The sequence below is a fragment of the Rhinatrema bivittatum genome, chromosome 11, assembly GCF_901001135.1.
Source record: "Rhinatrema bivittatum chromosome 11, aRhiBiv1.1, whole genome shotgun sequence".
NCBI classification, from domain to species: Eukaryota; Metazoa; Chordata; class Amphibia; order Gymnophiona; family Rhinatrematidae; genus Rhinatrema; species Rhinatrema bivittatum.
In genome coordinates, this window is record NC_042625.1 from 21,919,269 (window position 1) to 21,938,790 (window position 19,522).

General features: G+C 43.5%; 1 protein-coding gene across 3 annotated transcripts in view; it reads left to right on the top strand.

The window, feature by feature from the left end:
* The first annotated feature begins 700 nt into the window (after positions 1–700).
* Positions 701–19,522, top strand: part of MORN3 (MORN repeat containing 3) — a 31,758-nt gene continuing 12,936 nt past the window's right edge. The window contains exons 1-4 of one of the 3 annotated variants that reach the window (XM_029619681.1): positions 701–835; positions 2,128–2,283; positions 15,232–15,389; positions 19,216–19,375. In XM_029619681.1, the coding sequence (XP_029475541.1) occupies positions 2,139–2,283; positions 15,232–15,389; positions 19,216–19,375 (463 nt within the window). In that variant the 5' untranslated portion in view covers positions 701–835; positions 2,128–2,138. Of the gene's footprint in view, positions 836–1,504; positions 1,642–1,760; positions 1,989–2,127; positions 2,284–15,231; positions 15,390–19,215; positions 19,376–19,522 lie in introns of those variants that run through there. The other 2 variants (XM_029619680.1, XM_029619682.1) reach the window with 2 other exon arrangements.

The following is a 19,522-nucleotide window of genomic DNA, read 5'->3' on the forward strand; positions in this document are numbered from 1 at the left end:
TTCCAATTCATTGGCCATCACATCTTAGTGAATTGTCATGATACACTTCACACCTCTCATTTCTTTTGCTCATTCTGCTAACAGTATCTATGATTTTTTATAGTGAAGTTATCTGCCTATTGATAAACTACGTTAAATCATATACATTTTTGAAGAGCCATGTCTTTGGTTCATGTTTGAAACGCTATCTTTCTGTTATCAGATATATCTTTCTGTTATCAGATATAATGCCTCAGGTAGGGAGTTCCACAACTTGGGACCCCCTACGGAAACCATTCAAGCTGTTATTTGTGTTAGATGTGTACTCCCTGTTGTAGGCACATTTAATAGTCCTTTGTTTTGTGATGTTTGTGTGGTGTGTAAGGTTGAAGTGTCACTCCTATTAAGCAAGGGTTGTAGCATTTAGCAGAACAGAAATCTTTTAAATAAATGAGGTATAAATAACTACATCCCTGATCCTGCCTAAGTCTGTAAGAAAAACAAAGAAATGCATTAAGATTGCACAATTCCTGCTTTCCTTCTCTGGTACAAAAATTTGCATATGGTTAGACTACTAATCAATGGCAGTGAAGCTTTCAAAATCCTCTGTGTCAACCAATGGCAGGGCAGCTTTCAAAATCCTCAGTGATATCACAATGTGCTGTAAGCTTCCTGAAATGTCAACTTTTCTTCAGAGAGAGGTGATCTGTGCCACATGCTTGTATGTCATATCCTGTGATTGGGGTCTTATGGGCAGTCACCAAGGGCAGAGCAGCTTGAAAACCCGGCAATGTGCTCTGACCTTCCTGAAACTACAAGTGAACTGATGTAGTCCCTTTTCCCATAAGAAACAAAGGTAGTGATCTAAATGGTTGGGCAGGGTTGGGGTGAGGTCCAGGAGGAAGGCTGAAAGTGTGGTGGGGTAATGTCATGGGGTGATATACTACCCGGGGCACAGATTGGAATGACATTGGACGGACAGCTCCAAAGTTAAGATGAGAAACCCATGTGGCAGGGGGAAGAGGGGTGACCAGAACTTTCTGGAAAAAAAGGTGCCGGTACTCAAATGCAGGATGATTGTTTTTTGGGGGGTTTTTTTTTCATAAGGGACCACAGGGCAGATCAAGCTGGTTGAAGGGAAAAACGTGCTGGTACTCGGTAAGAGACATTAAAAGCTGAAAAGGGAATTAGCAGATTCCTGCCCTTCACTAGTATCTGTATCAGATGCTGGGGTGGGTGTTTTGTAACTGGTTTTTTTTCTCATAGATACAAAATGGGGCGGCCCCCTACAACGGAAGCCGCGTTAAACAAGGCGAGTTTGAGTCTCTCCCAACGGGAAGCCGACATTCCCCTGCCTGTAACCCTGCGGTTACCCAAGCCCCGGTCTCTCCCCTCACTCTGGGGAAGCCCATGCAAGCCCAACCTTTGCAACGAAGGGCAGCGGCGAACCGGGAGCCCATGGCCCCTCCCCCGCGCCCGCATCCTCCCATCCTCAGCGGGGGTGGGGCAGTCGGAGGCTTTGAATTGTACGCCCGGCGCCCGGCGTTGCCATGGATACTCCGCCTGTGTGTGTGCGCGCGCGCGCACGCGCGCTCATTGGCTCGCGCTTCTTCGTTCCCCAGCCCACTCCCCAGTAAAGGATCGCCGGCGCTGCAAGCCGAGGTAATCGATCGCTGTTGCTGGGAGGGGGGTTGCACCCAGAGTCCTTTTGTTCGGGGCTTGCAGACTCCTTTCTTCTCCCTATGGGAGGGAGAGTGGTGCAAGCAGGCTTGCTTGGGGGGTGCCGGGCGTTTGCTGGTCCGTTGGATCTGATTAGATGATGTAGGGCGTGTGGACTCGTGGGTGCCGAACATGCTAGCGAAAGTCACCGCGGCAAGCAAGAGCTGAAAATCTCAGCAGCCTAGAAGGGGCGGAGTGAGGTCGTGACTTCCCCGATGGCATTTTCTCCTTGCCGTGAACATGAGCTAAGAACAGGAAGGATTTTGTTTTATTGGGTGCCCGGCTAAATGGTATTTACATTATTATGAAATGCAAGGCGATCACTGTTATTTTTCATCTGTTAAGCACTTCTGTTTGTGAAGAAATGCCTTACCTTTGTTTGCGCGAGAACTTCATGCCAGTTGTACAGCGCTGTGTTTTGCATTCCAGCTGCTGACATTATGCCCTATTGGAAAAGCTCTCGAAGTGTAGAACCATTATGGAAAGAGTGGGAAATAAAAGCACAGAAAAATGGATTAAGGCATTCGATTTACTTTGTAAATGGTGATCAATATAAGGGAGAGTGGTTGAACAACTTGAAACATGGTAAGCAGACAGCTTGTCTTCACCTTTTTTTTTTCTTTTCTTTTAAAAATTGCTTAAATACTCATCAGAATGACAAGTTAAATTTTATTCATTAATACTTGTTTGCATTTTTTACTCCTGGGGGGATTCTGCACAAAAAAATTGAAAATTCTGCAACAAAAAATTGAAAATTCTGCACACACATTTTCTGAATTCTGCACATTTATTTTTCAAAATAACACAATATTTTTTTCCAAATTCTTCTGTATTTCAGTGCAATCCAGACCCTGGCAACTTGACACTGCTGGCAGAAGAGCCAAGCTGGCAGGGACTGCAGTTGTTGCTAACCTCTCCACCTGAGTATCCATGCTCAATGTCTCTCTTACATGATTTGCTTTCTCTCACATGCCATCTGTCACACACATGTTCTGTCTCCCCACATACAACTCTCTTCTCCTCCCCCCCGCCCACACATACAGACTCCCAGGTAGACACTTACCCACTGGCTCACAACAAACACAAGGGCTCAAACATACACTCACAGGGCCAGGGCCTCTTCTTTAGCCCCTCTTTTTCCCCCTCCCCCACTTCTTTCTCTTTCTCTTCCCCCCTTCCCCTCCCTTCTCTCGCTCTGTCTTCTCCTCCTTACTGTTTGCTCCTCGTGCCAGCATGCTTCCGGTTCTGTTTTATTCATTTCCGCGAGGGAGGATCTGTGCGGCGAGGGAGGAAATCTGCGGGAAGGAGGAATTCTGCATTCCGCAGTAGCGCAGAATTCCCCCAGGAGTAATTTTTATTCCAGTTGTTTGTTTGGCTATCGGCGTCTCTGGTGGCAGCTCGCTCATGATGGGCCACTGGTGCTTGGAGGCCGATGAAACAGCCATGGGGCGGGGGTGGGGAGGATCCGGGCCAATGTTTCCATCAGGCAAACTAGGCCATCACCTAGAGCGCCAACATTTTGGGGGGAAGCAAACTCCTGCCAACGTGAGGTTCAGAAGGGTGCCGTGCCAGAGCCAATATTGCCAAGGAAAAGCACAGTGCCGGAGCCACAACAACTGCCATAGGAGGGAGCACTGTGCTGAGGCTGTTGTCAGTAGGTGAAGCTGGGTAAGGGGGTGGGGCACATGACCAAAGGTTCGCCTAGGGTGCCAAATAATCCTGCACCGGCCCCAGGGCGTGTTACTTCCTGGCAAAGGCCTGAGAAAATAAAAGGATCCAGCTCGCGCCATCTCGGTGTCTGCTGCTGGTAAGAGGCTACCGGCTAAATGCTGGGCCTTCTTTTTGTGGCTAATGCTTGCAAGACTAGCCAGACCCAGAGGGGCAGGCCACAACGCCACTTCTGCTCCCTTTACCTTTGAAAATTACAGACCAAAAGAGGGGACTTAGCTTTTATGTGCGATGGATACAGTCCATTGTGTTGTCCATTATGTGTGTCCATTATGTGTGATGGATACAGTCCATTGTGTTGTCCATTTATGCACCTCCCTGTTTGTCTGTTTTTAGATCATCAGCCCTTGGAGACACTCCTCCCCTTCCCCCAAAGCCAATCAGGCTTTCAGGATATCCCTAATAAATATGCAAGAGATGTATGTGCATGCACCAACTCCGATGTCTGTACATTTCTCATGCATATTCAATAGGGAGATCCTGAAAACCTGACCGGCTGGCGAGGGCCCAAGGACCAGTTTGAAGTTGTAGCTCGTTTCATATGCTCTGGGGACTCCCTAAATTTAGGCTCAGGATAGGCAGTGATCTGGTGACAGAGCCTGCTGCTGTAACTGAAATCCTAGGAGAAATTCATTGAAAATTTGCAGGGCTGTATCTTATCACTGAAAGGCAGGCATAATTAATGTTCCTAATAATACAGCACCACTTGTCTAAATATGATTGCAGATGATTTCACAATTTAACACCTAAATATGCATATATTACCCTCAAGGGTAACAAAACTGGCTAATTTGTTTTGGTTTTTTTTTTTTTTATGAGAGACTCATAGATGTTATTAAATCTGGACTAATAAAGGGTCTTCCTGACAAAACATATCTAGATTGCGTCCTCATGAGTGGTGGACCAAGGCGTGAGGGAGTGTCCATTTAGGAGTGAATCTGTTTCCCCGAGACCAGTCCCTTATTTATTTATTTATTTATTTATTTATTTAAAATGTTTGTATACCGCTTTTACAATTTTTGTCGATGAAAACGGTTTACAGGTTAAAATAACGTACATAATAAAAAATGACATAAAAAACAGGGGCCGAAATAAATCAAGAGGTAACAGTAAAATAAGACATGTACAAGCACTGTGCCCAAAGAAACATTAATGCGATGAGGGTTGGTGCTTATTTAAGTGTCAAGGGAGTCCTTAAATAGCTAACCTATGAGGCAATAAATAACTCTTTTAAATGCTGTCAAAAATAGGAATGTTTTGAGACTTTTTATTTTTTTTTTAACTCGCCCATTTAGTGTGGTGCAGGGCAGGACATACACACACAGCAGGATCTTAGAGCTCCAAAGCTTTGCTGACACTGCTAATCTTTAACCCTGCAGGTGGTGTGGGAAGACTTCTCTTAACCAATAGCCATCTGGCACATTTAAAACTAATCGGAGAAAGTTCTTTTTCACTCAACGCACAATTAAACTCTGGAATTTGTTGCCAGAGGATGTGGTTAGTGCAGTTAGTATAGCTGTGCTTAAAAAAGGATTGGATAAGTTCTTGGAGGAGAAGTCCATTACCTGCCATTAATTAAGTTGACTTAGAGAATAGCCACTGCCATTAGCAATGGTAACATGGAATATACTTAGTTTTTGGGTACTTGCCAGGTTCTTATAGCCTGGATTGGCCACTGTTGGAAACAGGATGCTGGGCTTGATGGACCCTTGCTCTGACCCAGTATGGCAGGTTCTTATGTTCTGTTCTTATGAGGTTGAAATTCTTAGCAGATTAATTTTATTCACATGACTGTTCAGACATATACCCGTGTACGGGGTTGAAAAGTTAGTGCTAGTCCTGGTAGCCAGAATACCTGTTATTGCCTCAGAACTACAGGGATGCATTTATTCTCTTATACACAGTGATGGCTGTTGAAACTTTTCAATTTGTGTGCAAAGTAAGCCGCTCTTCTTGACTAGCATCATAGTGGCGGTGGCTGGGCTGTTTTGAATGAGTTTCCATAATTGTTTGTTCATTCATTCACTTGCCCCTTCCCCCTCCCCTAGTGTGGCCACCAGCAGCAGAGCCCGGGAAGCCATCACTGTAGGTAACAACCTGGGCAGGAAGGCGACAAACCCAGGAGTGGCAAAAGCAATGAGGGTGGCAGGCAAGCACCTCCCTCAGGGCCTCCCCGATTGTGCCAGGAAAATGAAGGCTGCGTGGCTGCTCCAACAGGTTCTGCTTTGCCTCCTCTGCGGTCCGGGGAAGGGTAGAAATGATTTGTGCAATCACATTTCTGCAGGGGAGATGAACCTGATTCACGCACACTGCTGGCTCTACTCTGCTTCCTTGGATCCTGGAAAAAAGATGACAGAATGCCATCCTGGACTGCCCCACCACCACTGAAGCCCTGGCTAGCTGACACAAGTCTGAGCCGTGTGAGCTGCAGGGCCAATCACCAAGGCCAGGGTTAAAGCCTTGATGAGTGCCACTATTGCTCCTAAGCCTGTTCCCTGCAGTAACATCCTTTTCCCTCCCCGTTTCCTGTAGAACAGGAGAGGGGGGGGGGGGCTGAATTAGGGAGCAGAATGGCTGTTGTGTCCCTCCAGCTCACCCCCCTCTCCCCTTTAGGCCTCCTGAAGGGGAGGGGCTAAAGCACCCCCCCCCCCCCCCCCAGCTGCTCTGCCTCCTAAACTGAAAAGAAGTGCCAGAGCTGTATTCTGGGCCCTTCCACCACAAATTAAGCCCTATGCATAACTATGTCCTCCCCTCCCCATGCTTTTATTTTTTTGCAAAGGTAATGAAGCTGTGTTCCCTCTCAAAACAAAACGCGACAAACATAAAACACCTCAGCTGACTAACGTAAGTACGATTCTTATTTCAGACTGCTTGAATTGAGCAGACATTGCAGCTACTATAAGGGTCAGTGGATGTGCACCAGATCCTCAGTGTCCCGACTGAATGAGGGTCCTATGAACCAGAGTGACTACTGCTCGGTTTGCCTTGCCTGCCAAAACATTCTAGTTGTCAAAGCTAATAAACCCTTTATTTGAGTAGTGAGCAGAGCAAACATGACCTAGGAAACACAGAGGGAACGTAACTTTTACAGACCAGGGTAGTTACAGTGTCAGTACTACCTGGACATGTACTCTGTGCACTCCAGCTGAATACCGTGCCCCGCTCTGCTACAGACGTTTTATCCGCTCCTATAACAGCTTCTAGTTATTGATGGGATCGCGCCCTTGCTAACTCACTTGGCCTCCCCAGGCAGACATTGCCTTCAATCCTGAATCTTCACATGGCTCCCTTACATCGCTTCTGCTCTGTTGCCAAGGCTTTCCCCGCAAAAAGCGAAGGGGCTCTAAGAACTTTATCGCAAACCCTTCCACAAGTCCAACGGGCTGAGATCTTGGCGAGTTCCCTTGGATGCATCTTCACTGGTGTTTCAGGTGGGCTTGTCCCCCCTCTGAGGGTGGTTCCCCTTCACAGACTGCAAAGCATGGGCTTACAGAAGGACCTCTTTCTCCCTTCCCCTGGCCATCCCTTGATGACCTATCCTGCACTTGGCTTCCTTTGATTACTTGAGGAATATGATTTTGGTGTTTCTGTCCTACGAATGCACACATAAGCAAGCACATATATAGCAATATAGGAGACGATGCCAGATGACCAAATACCTTACCTAGTTGTCTTTCTCTGTAAGTCTCTAACAAACTGGCTAAGCACATCCATAAAACTACATTCACCAAATAGAAACCTCCGCTCAGCTAAACAAAGGTCTTTTAAAAATTGCGCCTGCTTGCGCCAAACAACTTACAACAACTCGAAAGAGAGCCATAACCCTAGGAAGTCCCAAACTCTGGAACGCACTCCCAATCGAACTCAGAACACAGCAACATTCAAAAGCCTTCAAAAAAGAACTAAAAACCTGGCTGTTTACCAAAACCTACCAAATCTCCCAATGACCCTCGGTCATTAATTCCCCCTACTGACATTAAAACTGACACCCGATCCATGTTAATAAAGTTAATAATATATATATTACCTAAGTTAAGTGATTTAGGTTAACAATCATAATAACCTTTGGAAACTCTGTTAAACATCAAAACTTTGTAAACTGTTGTGATGGCGATTTTTTTTTTTTAAGTTCTTCTTGTTCCTCTGACTTAATATTGCTAGGATAGTAAGTTGGAGGAAGTACAGAAAAGCAGGCGTTAATTTCTGAAGGTAAAAATATTTGCTTTGGGCACACTTTATTTTTTGTATGGGGGGGGAGAATAGCTAATTGCCTCATCAACATGCATGTGATGAGCACTATTAGCTTCGTGGGGGGGGGGGGGGTGTTGGACGACCCCTTTGGACATGCTAATCCTCTTATAGCAGAAGGGGTTTTGGCCTAAAGTCCAAAAGCCGTGTCCAACCACGGATTAACCAGTGCACCCAGCCTGAGTGTGTGTTAGATTTTTGAGAAGGAGGGACAGGGCTGCACCGCTGCTGTTAGCCTTACGCTGGCTACCTGTCAAACTTTTCATTCAGTTAAAAATCCTCATCGTATTTAGGGTTTTGAAGGGCTTTGCACCCAGTTCAGTAGCAGGTAGGCTCTTTTGGCACTCTCCTTAGTAGCCCTTCAGGCTCTTGCCAGGAATGCTGGTTGACTTTTACCTAAACAACGTGCAGGGAAAGAAGGTTTTCTGGGAAAAGTGTCTCGGTTGTGGAACTTGCCATTGACCGATTTCAAGACTTGAAGCTAATAACTTGCAGTTCATAAAGCATCTTAAAACTCGGCATTTGAGTCATCTGCTGGGAATTTAAACCTACTGATGGGATCCATAGGGTTGGGTCTGGCTAGGACTATGGTGTCAAAAACCCCAAATCTTTGCCTAAATGTGAGTAGACTATTATATCACCACAAAAAACTAACAAAAAAAAGAACTAATTGAAAACAAAACAGTTCATGTGTTATTATTAATTTTTAATTAATAATTAGCATCTAAAACCACTTCTAAACCAACCTGAATTCAGAACAATACTTCAGTCCCTAATATTCACATGCTTTGACTACTGCAACTCACTACTGTTAGGCCTTCCCAAAACAGCCACACGACCTCTCCAAATATTACAGAACGCCACAGCTAGAATACTCACCGGCCACAAAAGAACAGAACACATCACCCCTGTACGAAAAGAACTGCACTGGTTACCCATTGAAAAATGAATAGAATACAAAATGCTCTCCATCATTCACAAAACCATACATAACAATGAAACCAACTGCCTAAATACTATATTCCAAAAGCATCATCCTCAACGAAACAAAAGATCAGCTAACAAAGCCCTACTAGCAGTTCCACCAATCTCTACCGCAAACCTCACAACAGTCAGAGAAAGAGCGAGCTCAATAGCCAGGCCAAATCTGTGGAACTCGTTACCAGAAAACCTAAGGCTACAAAATGACACACAACTCTTCAGAAAACTACTCAAAACATGGTTATTTCAACAAGCCTACAAAGATGGTACTGAGAGGAGAGGATCACCTTGCTGGTGGCTGAAAGGAATCAGTAAGTTTTTGCTTGGGACATTGCCCCAATACTATTAAGAAAGACAAAGTTAACTATTTGGGAATATTATTTAGTGTGTGTATGTGTGTTTGTGCTTTTAATAGTAAGAGTGAATAAACAAGTTAGACTGTTTGTTTGTATTTTTAAAATAGTCAGTAAGGCAGCTAGAAAGCAGTAGGTAGTGTGTTTATTGTTAAAAGTCTGTAAGGCAGCTAGCAAGCAGAACTGTTTGTATTTAAAAACAAAAAAAAGTAGCTAGGAGCGGTGTATACCTAAGTAAAAAGGTTGGAAAGTTCAGTCCAGTTATTTACCTTTGAAAGGTGTTGAGGTAGTGTGACTTGGTTTGAATAGGTACTAACATTTGTTAATCAAGACAGCAGTGAGTCACTCAGGCTGACTAACTGAAGTTAGACTGCTTGTATTTCCCCACCCACCCCTAGCTCATCCTTTAATTTATAGGCAGGTGCCACTTTCATTAAAAAAAAAACCCAACAACAAAAACTTTATTGAGAATTTGATCAGACCCCTGAAGGCCACTACCAGACATATAGTGAATTCACTAATACATTTGAAGGACATTAGACACATTCCTACTCCCATAGCAACCTAAAACTTAACTAGGAACTGATTAAAATAGAGATGAAGGCAGCAGTCCAGCAGCAAGAGGGGGGCTTCCCAGTCTTTTGCATCGAGTGTCACATGTATGAATTTTTACCCACCGGTGAGAAGTTGTACATGTGCATGCGATGCAAAGAGCTCCTGGCTCTCAGAGAATGAGTCCGATCTCTGGAGGCTAGAGTGGCAGACCTGGAGGAGCTGAGGCAGACAGAGAGGTATATAGATGAGACCTTCAGGGACATAGTAGCCAAGTCCCAACTTCAGACTGGCAGCCCTGGTGCTGCCTTGGAGGAAGGTGGTCTCATGATTGGAGAGCATCAACCTGGTGTAGCAGGAAAGGATCCTTTAGCAAGGACCTGCTCTCCAGGTGATGCACTATCCTTTCATACCGAGGATATCTCCCCAAGGCCTACTGCCCAGGAGGGAAGGGTTAGGTCGGCCGTCATAGTTGGTGATTCAATTATTAGGAATGTAGACAGCTGGGTGGCTGGTGAGCATGAGGACCGCCTGGTAACCTTCCTACCTGGTGCGAAGGTGGCGGACCTCACGCGTCACCTAGATAGGATTTTAGACAGTGCTGGGGAGGAGCCGGCTGTCGTGGTATATGTGGGCACCAGCGACATAGGAAAATGTGGGAGGGAGGTTCTGGAAGCCAAATTTAGGCTCTTAGGTAGAAAGCTTAAATCCAGAACCTCCAGGGTAGCATTCTCTGAAATGCTCCCTGTTCCACGCGCAGGTCACCAGAGGCAGGCAGAGCTCCGGAGTCTCAATGCGTGGATGAGACGATGGTGCAAGGAAGAGGGATTCAGTTTTGTTAGGAACTGGGGAACCTTTTGGGGAAGGGGGAGTCTCTTCCGAAGGGATGGGCTCCACCTTAACCAGGGAGGAACCAGACTGCCGGCGCTAACCTTTAAAAAGGAGATAGAGCAGCTTTTAAACTAGAACAAAGGGGAAAGCTGACAGTCGCTCAGCAGCGCATGGTTCGGAGAGAGGTATCTTCAAAGGATACTAATGATGCATTAGAATTAGGGCATCCCGACAGTGAGGTTCCAATAATTAGAAAAATAGTCCAAGTGCCTGTAACTAAAAACTCACCTGAGCTAAAAAATTCTAACTTATCCCTATCAATTAAAAAGCAGAATGAAAATACAAACAAAAAACAAACTTTGAAATGTTTGTATGCTAATGCCAGAAGTCTAAGAAGTAAGATGGGAGAATTAGAATGTATAGCAGTGAACAGTTCTTCTGAGCTCTTACAGTGAGCCTAGGGCATGGACTGAGCTAATACGTTAGCCCTGAAGGGCACGAAGACTTAAGTCTTCTGGCTTAGTTCATTGAGGGGGCTCACACTCTGTTTTCTTTCATTCTCTTCTCATTGTTGTTATTTCTTTTTTTCCTGAGGAGTAAAAGATCCTAATGTATTTTGCTGTTTAGAGAGGGGTGGGTGGAGGGGGGGGTATAGGGGGGGAACATATACCTACCTACTCTTTATGTATAACTATGAATGGTTTTCATGGAGGTGTATGAAACTAAGAACATTCATTTTAGTAGCCTAATGCTATAAGGTACGGGAGACGGAAGTTTGTGTTTGATTGTAATATTTTTTGCGCTTGGTTGTTTTACTGCTTCTGTCACCTTAAAACTTTAAATAAAAAAAAAAAAAAAAAAAGAATGTATAGCAGTGAATGATGACAGACTTAATTGGCATCTCAGAGACATGGTGGAAAGAGGATAACCAATGGGACAGTGCTATACCGGGGTACAAATTATATCGCAATGACAGAGAGGAGCACCCGGGAGGAGGTGTGGCTCTTTATGTCTGAGATGGCATAGAGTCCAACAGGATAAACATCCTGCATGAGACTAAATACAAAATTGAATCTTTATGGGTAGAAATCCCTTGTGTGTCGGGGAAGACTATAGTGATAGGGGTATACTACCGTCCACCTGGTCAAGATGGCGAGACGGACAGTGAAATGCTAAGAGAAATTAGGGAAGCTAACCAAATTGGTAGTGCAGTAATAATGGGAGACTTCAATTACCCCAATATAGACTGGGTAAATGTATCATCGGGACACGCTAGAGAGATAATGTTCCTGGATGGAATAAATGATAGCTTTATGGAGCAATTGGTTCAGGAACCGACGAGAGAGGGAGCAATTTTAGATCTAATTCTCAGTGGAGCACAGGACTTGGTGAGAGAGGTAACGGTGGTGGGGCCACTTGGCAATAGTGATCATAATATGATCAAATTTGATTTAATGACTGGAAGAGGAACAGTGTGCAAATCCAAGGCTCTCATGCTAAACTTTCAAAAGGGAAACTTTGATAAAATGAGAAAAATTGTTAGAAAAAAACTGAGAGGAGCAGCTACAAAAGTAAAAATGTCCAAGAGGCGAGGTCATTGTTAAAAAATACCATTCTAGAAGCACAGTCCAGATGTATTCCACACATTAAGAAAGGTGGAAAGAAGGCAAAACGATTACCGACATGGTTAAAAGGGGAGGTGAAAGAAGCTATTTTAGCCAAAAGATCTTCATTCAAAATTTTATTTATTTATTTAGCACTTTTATATACCGATATTCAAGTAACAAAGTTGCCAATCACTTCGGTTTACATTCCAACAATAACCATGACATGAGAATGCCTTACATTGAACCAGGATGATCAAACTTGGATACAAAGAACTGGGTTTAACATAGTGTATAAGAGGAAGAGACTTGACCGGCAAGCCTAATGCTAGCTAGGTGTAATGCCCTATTTTCCTATATCCTATTTTCTTCTGTTGGAAGAAGAATCCAACAGAAGAAAATAGGATAAAGCATAAACGTTGGCAAGTTAAATGTAAGACATTGATAAGACAGGCTAAGAGAGAATTTGAAAAGAAGTTGGCTGTAGAGGCAAAAACTCACAGTAAAAATTTTAAAATATATCCGAAGCAGAAAGCCTGTGAGGGAGTCAGTTGGACCGTTAGATGATCGAGGGATTAAAGGGGCACTTAGAGAAGATAAGGCCATCGCAGAAAGATTAAATGATTTCTTTGCTTCGATGTTTACTGAAGAGGATGTTGGGGAGGTACCCATAATGGAGAAGGTTTTCATGGGTAATGATTCAGATGGACTGAATCAAATCACAATGAACCTAGAAGATGTGGTGGTAGGCCTGATTGACAAACTGAAGAGTAGTAAATCACCCGGACCGGATGGTATACACCCCAGAGTTCTGAAGGAACTAAAAAATGAAATTTCAGGCCTATTAGTAAAAATTTGTAACCTATCATTAAAATCATCCATTGTACCTGAAGACTGGAGGATAGCAAATGTAACCCCAATATTTAAAAAGGGCTCCAGGGATGATCCGGGAAACTACAGACCAGGTTAGCCTGACTTCAGTGCCAGGAAAAATAGTGGAAAGTGTTCTAAACATCAAAATCACAGAACATATAGAAAGACATGGTTTAATGAAACAAAGTCAGCATGGCTTTACCCAGGGCAAGTCTTGCCTCACAAATCTGCTTCACTTTTTTGAAGGAGTTAATAAACATGTGGATAAAGGTGAACCGGTAGATGTAGTATACTTGGATTTTCAGAAGGTGTTTGACAAAGTTCCTCATGAGAGGCTTCTAGGAAAAGTAAAATGTCATGGGATAGGCGGCGATGTCCTTTCGTGGATTGCAAACTGGCTAAAAGACAGGAAACAGAGAGTAGGATTAAATGGACAAGTTTCTCAGTAGAAGGGAATGGACAGTGGAGTGCCTCAGGGATCTGTATTGGGACCCTTACTTTTCAATAAATTTATAAATGATCTGGAAAGAAATACGACGAGTGAGATAATCAAATTTGTAGGTGACACAAAATTGTTCAGAGTAGTTAAATCACAAGCAGATTGTGATAAATTGCAGGAAGACCTTGTGAGACTGGAAAATTGGGCATCCAAATGGCAGATGAAATTGAATGTGGATAAGTGCAAGGTGATGCATATAGGGAAAAATAACCCATGCTATAATTACACAATGTTGGGTTCCATATTAGGTGCTACAACCCAAGAAAGAGATTGAGGCGTCATAGTGGATAACACATTGAAATCGTCTGTTCAGTGTGCTGCGGCAGTCAAAAAAGCAAACAGAATGTTGGGAATTATTAGAAAGGGAATGGTGAATAAAACGGAAAATGTCATAATGCCTCTGTATTGCTCCATGGTGAGACCGCACCTTGAATACTGTGTACAATTCTGGTCGCCACATCTCAAAAAAGATATAATTGCGATGGAGAAGGTACAGAGAAGGGCTACCAAAATGATAAGGGGAATGGAACAGCTCCCCTATGAGGAAAGACTAAAGAGGTTAGGACTATTCAGCTTGGAGAAGAGACTGCTGAGGGGGGATATGATAGAGATGTTTAAAATCATGAGAGGTCTAGAACGGGTAGATGTGAATCTGTTATTTACTCTTTCGGATAATAGACTAGGGGGCACTCCATGAAGTTAGCATGGGGCACATTTAAAACTAATTGGAGAAAGTTCTTTTTTACTCAACGCACAATTAAACTCTGGAATTTGTTGCCAGAGGATGTGGTTAGTGCAGTTAGTGTAGCTGTGTTTAAAAAAAGGATTGGATAAGTTCTTGGAGGAGAAGTCCATTACCTGCTATTAAGTTCACTTAGAGAATAGCCACTGCCATTAGCAATGGTAACATGGAATAGACTTAGTTTTTGGGTACTTGTCAGGTTCTTATGGCCTGGATTGGCCACTGTTGGAAACAGGATGCTGGGCTTGATGGACCCTTGGTCTGACCCAGTATGGCATTTTCTTATGTTCTTAATTCTCACTGCAACATTATACACCTCCCCCTATTATGATGCTCAATTACCAAGCTCCTAGTATCCACACAGATCTTTAAACACCATCACCTACCCCCTCTCCTCACCTGAACTAGACAAGCGCTCACCCTCCAGAACCCTCTCCCTCCGCACCCCATCCTCCCCCCTCTCCATCTTCCTCTCCTCACATCCCATTTTTTAGCACTTTAAAAAATTGTCAAATACAAAACGTTATCTAATTGCCAAATAATCTACTATAGCATTTAAATTATCTGCTACAACAGACCATTGTCATTCAAGATGTAAAGTAGAAAATGTTATCAATACGAAATAGTTCTATTATATTTGTTACCAATGTTCCTAACTGTTTAGTTTACCGTATTACGTTGTTTCCAATACTCAATATGCCTATTATAACAATGTAATACGGTAAACTATAACAGGCATATTGAGTATTGGAAACAACGTAATAAGGTAAACTATAACTGTAAACTGGAGTGAAGGACTGCTCCAAACTTCGGTATATAAAAGCACACAAATAAAATAAATTTCAAAATAGGACACATCTCCTTAAAATTTTAATAGAGGAGGTAGTAGTTTCATATCATACGTGTAGGTACCATCCCGGTTACCATTAAAGCTTGTAATCATTAACTGACCACCAGCCTCCAATTTTTTTTATATAGTGAAACTCCAAAAACCTCTTTATCATGAAAAACAAATTAGAACTGTGAAAAGCCCAAAACCTAGCGTCGGGCCTTCTGTTGTACTATAGCATGTCCCATAGTAACAGCTCCATCGCTAACAAACATCATACTTTGTTGGAACAGGTAAAGGCACACAGAGCTGGAAAAGTAACGGAGCTATTTACGACGGCGATTGGATGTTTGGGAAACGAAATGGGTTTGGGACATACAGCCTTCCTGACCCCGTCACTGGAGACTACAGGAAAGCATATTCTGGTTGGTGGCAAAATGACAAGAGACATGTAAGCAGTACTTCTGGAACAGGGAGCTCGCAGGTTGTTCTTGGTGTTTGGGCACTTGCCAGGTTCATGTGGCCTGGTTTGGGCTTGATGGACCCTTGGTCTGACTCAGCATGGCAACTTCTTATGCTCTTATGTTCAGCTGGTGCGGTTATCGAGGATTCCCTTCCAATGTAAAAGACTTTTTCTGTCTAACAAGAAAATACGATAAAAGGGTTACGTGAAAAGCTAATCCCTGTGCTAGAGCTAGTCCAGAGTGCGGCAGCTGGCCTTTTGGGGGGAGAGCATATTTCCCCAGTTATAATTGGTTTGCATTGCCTGAAAATAAGACATCAGTGGAACATTGACTTTGATTCCTAAGATGCTCCTCGCTGGACCCAAATCTACTGTCGCTGGGAGGTTGAAATGGGATAAGCCAATAAAGTCGGTAGGGACCCAACAACTTGAGGTGTCCCCGTGTGACAATGCCGTAAGCAACTGACCCATAACAGAGCTTTTTCGTATTTTGCACCCGTCCTGTGGAACTCGCTTCCCCAAGAATTAAGAGGGCAACCCAATGTGGGAAAATTCAGGGAAGACTTATTTTCAAGCTAAGCTTGACTAATTTTGCGTGCTTTAAAGAGTGATGTATGTCACAAAGAGACTGTTTAATGTCCACATTTGTTGTGTGTTCTTTGTTACCTGCACCTGTCGGAGGCAGCAGCTCATAAGCTTTTTAAATAAATAAATAAAAGCTGTGGCCCAGAAGGCTCGGTAAGAGACAACACAGCAGGTAATCACGTGGGGTAAGTATTTGCCAGATGCACCAGTCAGATTTAACAGATAAATGGCCTTTCCCAGTAATTCCCCAGATTCACAGTTCAGTCTGTCGGTAAATTGGAATTATTCGGAAAGATTTTACAACACAATGTAACTCTTCAGCACTGCTGATAATTGAAGATTAAATTACCAATTAACTTTTTTTTTCCTCTCTAATAAAATTATAATCCTTTAAACTACCAAAAAAAATAGTAAACATTTTAAATAGAGAAATCCCTGCTTATTATATTATGTAGCATTGACTGATCAGGAGGAACACTCTGGTTCTGTAGTCAGAGCACCATCTGCTGGGATTGTTCGTTAACTGCTCCAGATTTATTTTTAGGGACCTGGCATTTTTCCTTCTGCTTCCTTGAGCTTCCAGCTCAATCAGAACTGGTCATTATTGGGCTAAAGAACAAGGAGCCTTCATTTAATATACTTAAATATATTATTTTAATATACTTCCTGTTATGCCTTTTGCTCAATTGCTAAAAATCTTGCATTTTGAGCTTTTGTAAACTGTTATGATGGCTTTACCGAATGCCGGTATATAAAACTCAACAAATAAATAAATGTACTACTTCCTGAGGATTTCCCCTCTCTTTAAAATTCCTTCCCAGCTTCCTTTAGTCCAATCCTTGGCCAGGGTCCATGCACTACTGCCCCTTCCTGCTACAGTACACCCTAAATCTGGTTCCTAGGGGGGGTCACCTTTGCTCGATGAGTGTAACTCCTGCTTTCAGGAGCTCTGAGCACTGTCTCCACAGCATCCCCGATCCCAGCCGACCTGGGAATCAAACCCAGCTCCTCTGCCTGCTAGGGTGTAGCCACCAAGTTAGCCCTTCATCATTTGTTAATTTTGTAATGAAAATGCAAAATATGAAAAAGCAGCAGAATCCTTTTTTGACACATTAAGAGTCATGCACAGCCATGTACCAAAGGGGACACGTGGAGATTACTGTTGTATAATTGCAACTGTTTATTTAATTGACCTATACTGAGACGTGCTCCTATAATGTCATGCTATGGGAAGAGAAGACACGCACTTGCTAAGTTAATGGGAAGCAGAGAATGAAGTCCAGGAACGGGGTCTTCAGGTCTGTTGATTGTGATTAATGATATTCTTACAAAGAAGTATAATCTTGTGGGTAAACTCACTGACTATAGTTAATACGTTCAGCCTTCGACTCTCGTGCCCATCCACTCACACTCGTATATAAACAAAACATAGCAAATGTACTTAGAGGTCAAATGCTGCTGTCCCTCAGCTCAACACCACAAGCATCTTTTATAATACAAATAAGCAATCAGTAAACTGGGCCTGGTAGCTTACCTGCCACAGCCCAGCGAGCTAAAACTAACCCACCCCATAGACCCATTGATCTCAGGCCCCTGCCAGCTCAGAGCCCACCATGCACAGGGCTGAACCCAGACCTCACAGCGCGCCTCATCTACCAGACGCTCAGTATTGTATTAAGGTCCCATCTTATGCTCAGGTACCCCCTGCAGCAACAACTAGGGCAAGTAATGAAACCCATGATAACATAAACCACACCGAAAGAGGGAGGGAGGCTGGGTGAGAATGGAATTGAAAGTAGCAAAAGCACTGCTCAGATCATCATCTCATTAAAAAAAAAAAAAAAAAAGGACATACCTCAGGGGAAGGGTTAGGTGTGAATGGTCCTCATGCACCGAGGGCCAACCATAGCCTGTTAGCGACACAGAAGGACCTCCACCCTCACATTTATCCAATTCATCCTCCCCTTCACAGGCCCAGTGATAGGCAGTACGTAATGCTATTTGATGTTACTTGTAAGACTATGCATGTGAATAGCCATCTGCCACGATGTCCAGATTGGTGAATATAAATTGGTTTAAATAAAGGATTGGCCTCTTCAGGTCCCAAGGGGGGTGGGGAAGTAGCGGGCCATGCCTCCGGCTGACCTGGGCCTCACTATCTTAGGTAGCATCAGACCAGCCCAAGTTGCCTTTCCAAAATGACAGCAGATAAAGTGCAATTAGCACCCCCAGTCTGCATCTTTGTCTCTCTCTCACTTTGGGTAGAGGAACATATACATTCCCACACTCAAGCTTCCTCCCCCCCCCCAAATATCTTTTACCCAATGCTGGCGTCCACTGCTAGGCCATTTCAAGCCTGGTCATTTTCCTCCTTTTTAATTATAAACCCATATTTAATCCAAAACCCAGACCCCCCTTCCATGTCTTTAACACTTGTTGTAATCCCCCCCAGTCACTAAAATCAGTGAGGTTATTGTCCAAGTCATCCATGCAGATTGATGACTGGGTTGCAACCATGGTTGCTCCCTTCAGGTTATACAAGCCCGAAACAATCATCGCATTGGTGTTTAGGGTTGGGCTTACTGCTCCATGCAGGTTGGTCATAACCAATGGGAGAGAAGTTCAAGTCATCCCTAGCTCTGACAGCGCATGATCTTGGCAGTTCACTTTATATTCATTTGCCTCAATATGTCAAATGGTAATTGAGTAACAGTAACAGTGTTCCTTCTCAACTCTTTGTGCCCTCTGGAAACTGTGATACAACTTAGGATCAAAAATGTGCTTCCAGGCTCTCACTAGAGCCATTTAGGAGTTGCAAGTGTTGAACTATTAAGCATGTAGGATCTTGCTTAGATGAAGGGCAGAATACACCTACTTATAATAGCCAAATGAGGTGGCCTATTTTGGTGCTCAAGAGCTACAACCAGGTCTGGTTTTCAGGATATTCCACATTTATCCAAGAATGCATGCAAATCTCTCACATAAAATATTTGGTGTGGGTATTCCAAAAACTAGACCCAGCAAACCTTGATGTAGTTCAGAGGCATCTCTTGTAAACATGTCTCTCTCCCAGGCACATTGGCCTGTATGATAGAGGATTAAAAACGTCACTATAGCCGTCCGACTTACTATGGGCCTCTCATGCCTTCATAGGATATGGGAATCACATGTGTTACACCTCTAATGCGGGATTTGTTATAGCAAAATTGGTTTACATTTTTAATTTTAGGGCTACGGGACAGCATTTTACTCAGCCACAGACTTTTATGAAGGAGACTGGAAAGGAGATAAAAGAAGTGGTTGGGGTAGAATGTACTTTGCAAATGGAACCATATATGAAGGAAATTGGTTGGAAGACAAGTACAGTGGTCAAGGAATGCTGCGCTTAGGTGAGTTTTAACAATCACCGTACCTTTCCACAGGAGGAAACAAACTGCTCTGAATCAGTAACACACAGGCTTCTTGACTGAGAAACTACTACCAGTTTGCTTTTTTTTTTTTTTTTCTTTTAGCTTGGAATGTTACATTGACAGTCG